Source organism: Montipora capricornis, chromosome 6, assembly GCF_036669925.1.
Source record: "Montipora capricornis isolate CH-2021 chromosome 6, ASM3666992v2, whole genome shotgun sequence".
NCBI lineage: Eukaryota > Metazoa > Cnidaria > Anthozoa > Scleractinia > Acroporidae > Montipora > Montipora capricornis.
In genome coordinates, this window is record NC_090888.1 from 55,277,041 (window position 1) to 55,287,040 (window position 10,000).

At 39.7% G+C, this 10,000-nt stretch overlaps 1 protein-coding gene across 1 annotated transcript in view; it reads right to left on the minus strand.

Moving 5' to 3' along the window:
* Positions 1-10,000, minus strand: part of LOC138052517 (CAAX prenyl protease 1 homolog) — a 17,373-nt gene that overhangs the window by 4,693 nt on the left and 2,680 nt on the right. The window contains exons 2-8 of the mRNA XM_068899045.1: positions 9,479-9,625; positions 7,438-7,524; positions 6,552-6,668; positions 5,486-5,638; positions 4,420-4,767; positions 2,408-2,539; positions 525-668 (exon numbers count right to left, since the gene is read on the minus strand). Coding sequence (XP_068755146.1) covers positions 525-668; positions 2,408-2,539; positions 4,420-4,767; positions 5,486-5,638; positions 6,552-6,668; positions 7,438-7,524; positions 9,479-9,625 — 1,128 coding nt within the window. The remainder of the gene's footprint in view (positions 1-524; positions 669-2,407; positions 2,540-4,419; positions 4,768-5,485; positions 5,639-6,551; positions 6,669-7,437; positions 7,525-9,478; positions 9,626-10,000) is intronic.

A 10,000-nucleotide genomic window follows, 5' to 3' on the forward strand; every position in this document is an offset into this window, starting at 1 on the left:
TGTTGCGCTAAGGCATGCGCGTTAGGTCCACTTCTTGCGCACCAGGGGCCTGGGACACACGAACATTGATATGTTGCATTGAAAATGATGGAAATGTTGCGTGCGTTTGGCCACCCCGTTCAACACATGTCGCAACATCATGCAACAATGTTGCAAGATGTTGCGTTGAAATGTTGCGAGCGTTTGGCCAGGGCTTAAGAAAGCGCGCGCAAGCGCTCAAACGCGAAACTGAGCTTGTCTGCTCCACTGAATTAATAACCCTTGCGGCGTTAACACATCCAAACAAACTGAACAATATTACTCAGGAGATAATAAGCTAACAAAGTGTGTGAGGCTTTTTCCATATTCTAATTGGTTCTTGAAAAGTGGGTCAATAGTAATAGAATTCTTTCGTATGCAAGCCACGCACCTGGACGCCACGGGAAAACTACTTAGAATTTTGAAAAAGCCTCACACACTTTGTTAGCTTAAAGTGAACAACCAACGCTAAAATACAGGCAGACGACAAAAAATCTCGTACTGACCTCATTGTAGGGTGAAAAAATGAACTGGAATATAATCAGAAGTCCGATCATTGTGGGCTGAGAATCAGGAAAGCCAAAACTCGCAAACAACATTTTGTTGTGCATAAGATAACCGAATATCATAAACGAAAAGAAAAGATTCACCTGCAAAGAAAAAAATATTCAAGTAACCTGAAGAACCTTCAGTCTTATTTTTAACCACTTAATAAATTAAAGTGCGTACAAGAGCCTAGTAAATGTGTTTAACCACAGGGCTGGAGCTCCTTCCGGCAGCAACACATTCATCGTGAGCCCCCTCATACGCTACACTTCCATCATTATACAGCTGTTTCGAGAGAGGTTGTCCAAAAGAAGCGTAAGATCTTTCGCGACAATGCCGAAAGGTAGTATGGGAGATATTCAATAAAATAAATTCAACTTGTAGTGAACGCTCAGAATCGAAGATGCCACGACCGACCTACGGTAGCGAGCTATTTGGATGAAAGAGTTCTTAGGATATAGCGTTGATGAAGTGGCAGTACGCGCAGGTTTATGTTGAAGCTCTCTCCCGTCATCACGCTACCAAAACACGTCCAAAAACAAAAGGGTTCATTAGCCAAAACGATGGCTCTGCACGTGCGCCACGATTTTTGGTACATTTCTCCGACTTTCTCTGCAAAACATGACATAAAATAAGTAAGGTAAAAGTCGTCAGAATCATGCTTTTTCTGTGAATCCTAACCCTTCGTTACTTATTCATGGCCTGAATCATTTGACTGATTACTCACTCATATCTAAATGCCACTAACATAGCATGAGCATGTATTTCTAGGTGACGTTTTCGATAGCATTGCCGTCATGTTTTCGCTGATTCAAACTGACAGTTTACCATAATGCCTTCCGGCATTGTCGCGTACGCTTTTATGCTTCTTTTGGACAAACTTTCTCGAAACAGCTGTATACACAACAAAATACCGCGTTTCTGATTGGTCAATGACGAATGCATGGAAGTTGCTATAGAACAAAAGCGATGGAGTGATTTTGTTGAGTTATAATAAATTGAAAATCGTATGAAATAGACCTTTTTCGCTTCTACATTTTGTTATCCCAATACAGGTCATGTGATAATACTCAGCAGGTTTTTAATGAACAAAACAAAGGACCAAACCTCCTGAGTATTATCACCTGATCTTTATTGGGAAAACGAAAACGAAATGTACAAGCGAAAAAGGTCTATTGCTCGAGCATTTCGTGGCCATGATGGTGTACCAAACTAATCCTCCGGGAATTGAACTCTATTTTTATACAAATACTTTCTTTTGTTTCAGTAATCCAATAGAGCTGCTAGTCACGTGAGTGAAAACGCTCTATATTCGCACGGTATATGCTGATTAAGGCCTTGAGTTTAACAGCCAAACGTCTCCTTTTTTGCACCATACGAGTGGTTTCCTTCCTTTTCAATGTTTCTGTTTCACTATAGTCTAACGTGGTTCTCACTGTTTTGGAGTTGAAGACCTTTTTGAATTCCTTCCGTGGAGTTTCTCCTGTTTGTAACGAAACATCTATGGGTAATCGTATTTCCGGCAAATTTCAGTAATGCTACCGTACTTTGGAGGGGAATCGAGTCCATGGCAACCTTAGCGGGGTTGGCTGTGAGATTTCGCTCTCGTCTTATTGTCATTGCTTTTCCTCACGAAATCATGGCATTTTTCGTGTGGAGGTTTCATTGCTACACCGGGACAAACGAAGAACAGGCATTGCTTCTTTTCACGAACAAACTCCTGAAAAATGCTCTAATAAACAACAACAACGAAAGCACATTTTTAACTTTAACAAAAAAGGACAGATACACTGCGTAGAGAACTTGTCAAAATAAACCGCTATCACAATGGAATCGTGTTTACCTGTGAGATACCAAGGTTTTTAAGATTGTGGCTAAGTTTCCAGTGACCCAATTCGTGCCCTAATATAGCCAGTATCTCGTCATTTGAACAGCCTTTGGGTGTCTTATTTTCCCCATCATCTTCACCTGCAACCTAATAGAGTAAGAAAAAAACGATGATAATTTTTACTCTCTTCTATTCCTATTTTTTGAAGGTATTTTCTCGCCGAAGAACATCTTAGAAATTTCAAACACGTCGGGCCATAAAGGGACCTTCGTCATCCGACTATTTCAAGAAATACATAGTACCTAAATGGCAGACCGTAAAACTTCAACCTCGGAATTTACGATTCAGCTTAAAGGATGCAGAATTGGTAGACAAACTGCGCGAAACAACACCGTTATAACAACCCTAGCAGGTCATCAAAATGAATGGTTTGCTTTTATTTAAAAGAGGCCCTATTCATCGGAAGCCCTTCCTGGAGTCTGGATCGAAGACGACTAGGAATTCGCAATTGGCCTTGATGCAAATCTTGATTTTCTTTAACCCACTTCTCGAGTATCACAAGCCTGATTATGTTGCAGAAACAAGCAAGGAAATATCGTATCAACTTTCCACATTCCTTTTAACAATCTTAAAGTATTTGATTTTGTGACGCAATGGTTCGGTCTCAGAAAATGAAGGGTACAGATTGTCATATAACTTCCAATTTTCAATGGAGTGTCAAAAGTGATTTTGTAATTGCTCTTGGTTTTGCATTATTACGCTTCGTGATTGGATAAAAACTCGCGCTACAAACCCAGCCAATCAGGGGTAAAAGCCAAGAACAATAGCAAATTGGCTCGCATGCATTGAGTCGTGATTTGCTCCTGTGATTTTCGGTGTCTGTTGATTGGTTTTGGTTGTCAACTGATCCCTGACGAATTCCCTTAATGTTCCCCTCATGGTTTCCCTGATGTGAAAGGTTTCAATTGGCCGAGTCGGAAAATACCACAATAATCTTTGCCCCCCCCCCCCCCTCCCCCCCAATTTCGAACAAAAAATGTTTTTCTTAGGACCATTTAAGTCCCAAGAGAAACTGTAAACAATACTTATGCAAAATTTGGAGGAGGTGGGGGGGGGGGGGGGAAGGGGGGACAAAACAAGGAGTTATTGTGGTATTTTCCGAAGTGGCCTACAGGGACTTAACGTTCTACAGAGCGGCCGTCAACGAGAACGTCACAAAACAATAATATCATTGGTTAAAAAAGGACAGAAATCATGCCGCACGTGCGGCACGCATTTCATTAACCGACGACGACGACGACGCGAAATCACCTAATTATTAACGTGAGCATACAAATGTGAATCTTTCATTCTCTATTTTTACCCTGAAACGGCTCGTAGCAATTTATTCTTAGGATAGACTTAACTGATTAGAGAGTAATGTGAAGTGTTCGTTTTCTACCCCATATGAAACATGTGAGCGTTAGCCCTACTGATGGGGAAACGGGGACCACACAATGACAGAGAAAATCTCTGACCAGGGTGGGAATTGAACTCACGGCCTTCGGGTTAGATCATCGCTGATCTACCGACTGAGCTACAAGGTCAGACGGGAGCAGGACGTGGGAACTGGCGATGTTAAAGTCACGGCAATGAACACGTACAAATACAAATACGTAATCCTTCCTTGTATTCTTAGGATATTTCGCCCACAATGTACGATGGGAATAATCACCAAAAACTTACGAAAGTGCAAAGTTGTATTTTGAGGTGACGTTTCGTCGAACTCACCGTCGTAGATCTTAAGGTGCCTGCAAACGAGGAAACATTGTAGCGGAAACATTGTTTCCCCGAAATGTTTCCTCGGCGCGCAAACGAGGAAACATTTGCTAAAGGAATTAAAATGTTTCTGAGCAAATTCACAAACATTCCTGCTTCCGCAAACAAATGTTTCCTTGGGTCGCAAACGGCGAAGCATTTGCTTCCCCAACGATGTTTCCTCGTTAGCGGGAGCCTTTAAAGTCCCTAATAACACAGCAAAAACATACCTCCTGCTTGTTATCTTCCTCAATTCCCTTCTCCTTCTCGTTATCTTCTTCATTCTCTTTATTGCTTTCCTTGCTTCCACCTTCTTCGTTTATATCGGTGTCCTCCTTTACCGGATTTTCTGCCAGTAACGTGTCAAACAACACGATTCTCTTGTTCTTGAAGAATCCATAGAAATAAGCGTTGCTATGCGAGGATCTTTTCGAACCATCAACGATATAAATCTTGGTTAATGGGAAGGAGATCTTGGCCGCCAGCTGCTCGATTGACGAACGCAAAGTCCCTTCTGGAAGAAGAGTGAACTTGTCAAAAAGAGGCGCAATGTAATCCATGTATACTGTCACTAAAACCTGCAACAGAAACGAAAGTCATTTCCCACAATTTTCCACTGGGTAAAAGTTATGCCAGAAGGAATAAGATATTGTAAGGTTTTTAATTACCAGTAGAGCGAGTTTCAATCGAGTGTCGTAAAACCAAAATTAAAGTAATTACTTTGGCCAATCGAAAAAGAGGGAGACAATCCAGTAAACCAATCAAAACTCGAAGTAATCACACGTAGCCGACACAAAGCGCGGGAAAATGTGAACGCGCGAGCCACGATTGGTTTTGGTTTCACTTCTGATTGGTTGAAAAAGTGGCGCGAGAACTTTGAACCAATCCCTGAGTGAAGTAATGCAAAACCAATGCAATTCAATAATTACATTCGACACTCAATTAAAAACCGCTCTAAAGATATCCGGAGTTTGAGTAGCCAATCAGCGCGCGCGTTCAACGCTAGCCACTGTTTTAGTATAATTATACTAGTAATTTATTAAGTATTACAGTGGTCCCAAGAGAATTCTCCTCGAATTTTAAAAACACCGTCAAGAAGACAGTTATTGAGAAAGAACGTTATCACAAGGTAGGGAAAATTATCTCGTTAACCACCAAATTGTCATTGCTAGGCAACAAAGAAAGCTACGGTCCCAGTCAGGGGTGCACCCCACCCCACCCTACCCATTCTTCACGCCAACAATACCACCAGCTACACAGGCTAGCAACCATGATGAAATATCATGTAATACTGACCAAAGTGACCACAAGCGTAAAAAGCCAAGTGTATATGAAAAAGTACTGTCCGCCCCACTTGATGATATACAGCAATGCAGCGACTAATGGCAGAGATATGGCTGTCATCACAGCTAGCTTCTTCAAAAGGTCCTTGAAAAAGAATCCGACAGTCTGTGGAGCAAGGTAAGATCATGACATCAACAATATATTATTATTGCCTTTGTATAAAAACCAATTTTGGAGTTTAATTTTCAATCCATAGTTTTATTCTTAAGGGCAATGGCACGATAGCAACCAATGAACGAGAACAAGACAAAAAATCACATCAGGCCTTTTAGTTGGCAGCCTTCCATAATGCTGTGGTGTCAATCCAACCAGCAACTGGTAAATGAATAACCGATCTTACCACTCAAAAAGTTATATATGACATGTATATAATAATTACTTATATTATTGCAATTATTGCAAAAGTGACACAAGAAACTACATGTACATGTAAATGGTTGATAGAACTAACAAACATTCATGCCAAGGTACTCTGTATCTGTTTAGTATCAACAAGACATGGATTCCATGTCACAGAAAAATAACTATACAAGTGTTTTCAGTTAAATAATATACATGTAAAAATGTCTGCATTCTGATCAGCTAAGAGAAATGCAGTTTTCAGGTAACACAGTGCAGAAAAGAGGTAATTGAGTGCAAGAAAAAGTAAGAAATCAAGCATTCTGATTGGTCAATGATCAAAGAATGTCACAGTCAATTAAATGAGATCCCTGCATGATATAATTTCTGTTTTGTTAAGTGTGCGCTGCTTCTGCTTAATTACGATATGCTATCCCGAATTTTTCCATGTACATTATTAACAAGTACGTGTAATCACACGATTCTTCTTGTGCAATTTAGATAAATGAGCAGTCATTAATTTCTTCAGAGACTACAAATAGCATGAGCCCAAATTTTGTTCACATTTGAAAAAAATTATGTTCCTCATGTTTATTCATTCCATGTGGCACTAAAAATTGTGTGATTAGCTACATATACATGTGCCAATCTCAAGAAGAACAATTCTTTAAGAATAAACCTGTTTGTTGAAGCCATGCCTCTCCTCAATCACAAATGTACTGTATAGAGTCCATGGAAGCCCTGTGATGGTGCTGAACAGCATGGCAAGTAACATGAATGCTATGGACTGAGATATCTACATTGTGCACAAATAAAGGATGTTAAAAAAAGGACCTACGGAATTATTTGTACAACGTGATATTTCAAGCCTAAAGGTTGTAGGGCTGTCAAAAGACAAAGAAGGAGCTAAACAAATATGACGATGACTGCTACATTTATGAGAATAATATTATCATCTGAAAATAACTTCATGTTATCATAAACATTTAAGAACTATAAACCAAGTTGTTGGTGATGTAAAGTTTGTACTGAAGCGGAAATCTTAGTCACACGCACCCCTCAACGACACATTTTCATCTTTCAAAAGTAAAATTTAAGCGGATGACAATAATGTTTGCATGATGAAAATTCATCTGCCGCCAAGAGAACAAGACCATTGCCATGGACATTTGATTGGTCATTGAGGGGTGCGTGTGACTGATAACTGCTGTAAAGTTCACTCATTTCACATCATCGTTAGGATGAGAATAATGGCAAAGAAGTGCAGAGAAATGCAAAACACATGTATACAGAGCATGCAGAACCATTGATTTTATTCCTTAAAGATTTTGCATTTATAGCATTCTCATCCTCCTTAACGTGGTCATTGCCTCAGCTCCCTTATTACAAAGATACCATAACAGTGACAAGAAACCTAAATGGACCCGGCAACCGGTTAGCTCTTTACTGAGCATAGAGGAGTTAAGCTGGTAACCACCCAGAGTCAACAGTATAGCAAGAGATTCAAGAAACACCTTTAATTGAGTTTGGCACACAATAAAGTTCATAACCAATCTTGTGCAAACCTCATATTCTCTTGTGTAACCAAACTTTGCAATCAGCACTCCTGATATTTCCCACAAAAGAGGTATTCCTCCCAACAGAAGAATGAGCTGTAATCACACAAGATTGCATTACGAGTTTGATACTGTGTCAAGTGAGATGCATTATAACATGGTGGTAAAATAGTTTAGGAGCAAAAAGCACACAAAATCCAACAAGTGCTGTATCATTAACAGTAGATTTAATATGTGCGGCTACACAGGGCACTTTTACAGCTGTACTGTGGTAAATGACCCTTTCACTACTGGAAACTGCATTTAGTGCATGTGACCAACATTTCCCAGGGTAAATTTCCCGTGGTAAATTTCCATGGATACATAAAAAAGATCAGATGAAGCACCCATGACATTTAATGCGGTAAGTTGGAAGGGTGTTGTGATGCCCGAAGTACAAGAGCCAATCACAATGCTGACGAAGTTGTGATTAAATTTCCCGCCAAGGAATTGTGTGAGATTTCTTCACAACAAAATGTGTGAGAATTCTTCGTAACGTGTAATTGAGGTAGACACGGTATATTATATACTAAAACCTAAGTGTCAGGCACTTGGGAAATGGCATTTACCATGATGTGTGTAACTGCACCTTACATGTATGTTGCAGCCAAAAAGATACATGTGTTTATGAAACTACAAAGGATGAGAATGTTTCCAGTGCTTTCAATTCTGCTTCTAACCGGCTGGTGGATCATGACTTGGCCAGGCCCAAGTTGTTCAAATGCAGCATAACTTTTTATCCAGTGGATAATAATTAACAGCTATTCACCAAAGTGGAGGTGGCTAGTGGTGGATATTCACTGTGCTGCAAACGCAGCAAGGTAAATATCCACCACTAGCCACCGACACTGAGGTGAATAGTTATTTTAACTAGTATGATACATGTAATAAAACAGTGAGATAACATCGCACAAAAAGATGATTTTAACTCATTACTCCTCCAATGATTACAACACTTTCGGGCACAAATCCCATGCGAGGATCTACATCTACATCTACATGTACATCTACATGTTTCCAGCACTCTGCAAAGTCCCTTTTTGACTTATGGCTGTTTCTGCTTAGGTGGCCTCATACATCGTAAGCCTTTTTAGATACAACTGCCAAGCCGACCACCTCTGCTGGAGAGAAAAGAACAGCCACAACACCGGAAACTACCGGTACATCCCCTACTCTTATCGAATAGTGTGTGGGTTCTTTAACATCCCATGCGGAACTTATTTGTAAGATGGGGCCTACGGTTTATAGTCCTTATCTGAGAAGACTAGAAAGTCTAACAATTAGCAGATGAAATTACAAAGTCAGCAACTTCTCCTCTGTTATTGTAAGAAAATACGTGTTTATCCGGCCGGTATTTGAACCCGCGACTTCCCGCATGACAGCTCGATGTTCAACCAACTGAGCCACCAGATGCTCAGAGGTGAATAGCAAAGGATATCTGGAGTTAAAGCAGCCAACCAGAGCATGGTTTGAACGCTATCCACTGTTTTAGTATATACTAGTAAGTCACTATCAATCAGTTGAAATCAATCTCTGCAAAGATTTCAGTATTTACATGTAGTTGCCCTCATAACTGTGAATATGCACACTCTAAGCGCATCTAGTTGAAAGGTGTGTAAGAAAATCTTGGCCAACTTTAACATGAAATGTAATATTTTATTATTACTCTGGATAACAACTTATCCACTGGGATAAGTTATCTGGCCTTTAAAGAAATGTGGCCTGGTGAATAACGGCTTGTAGGAATCACAAACAGAAGAAGGGGACTGGCTCATTCTTCTATTTTCAACTCCCACAATACTATTTTTTCCTATCACTGTAAAGAAATGGTGTTCAAGTTGCAAGAATTACTCACTTGTTCTATGTTTACTTTTACTACCTCAAAATGGTGTAAGCAAAAGCCCCAGCCTCAACTGTTGCAAAATCAAATTTTTATTTAACTAGCATCTCTTCAAAAATAAAGGAGGACCACCTCTCTTGTCAATAAAGTGAAATCTTACTGTATTCTTACCGTTGTCTCAACTTGAGAGTATGCTCCAGAAATGAAGCTAAATGAGGACCGATCCAGTTGGTACACTCTGGCTTTCTCAAACGACTCATGATCCAGAGCATCTTTTAGTTCATCAGGAACATCTTTGGTGTGCTTCAAGACTTTATGCTGACAAAGATTAGCAGAATTTTCAATAAATTATAAGCAATTAACTAGTCATAACATAATTATAATAATTATTATAAGTGCTGGAAAAAAATTGTTTTAAAGGCTGCGTGCCGTGACAGTAACTCCATTTTGAGCTCACAAGAAATCTTTGTTTCAGACGCCAACAAGGCCTCTTTCAATGGCGCATTGATAAAAAGTGATGTAACTGATATTTTTTACAATACAACTGGACAATCATCTCAGGACAAGTCAAGTTGTTAACTTTGTAGCAGCCCAAAACACAATACAACACACCTTGCCTCTTTTGGTGCTTGGAAAACATTTGGATGAATAATAAAACAATTATAATGAATTCTGGTTGCCCTATATTTATAA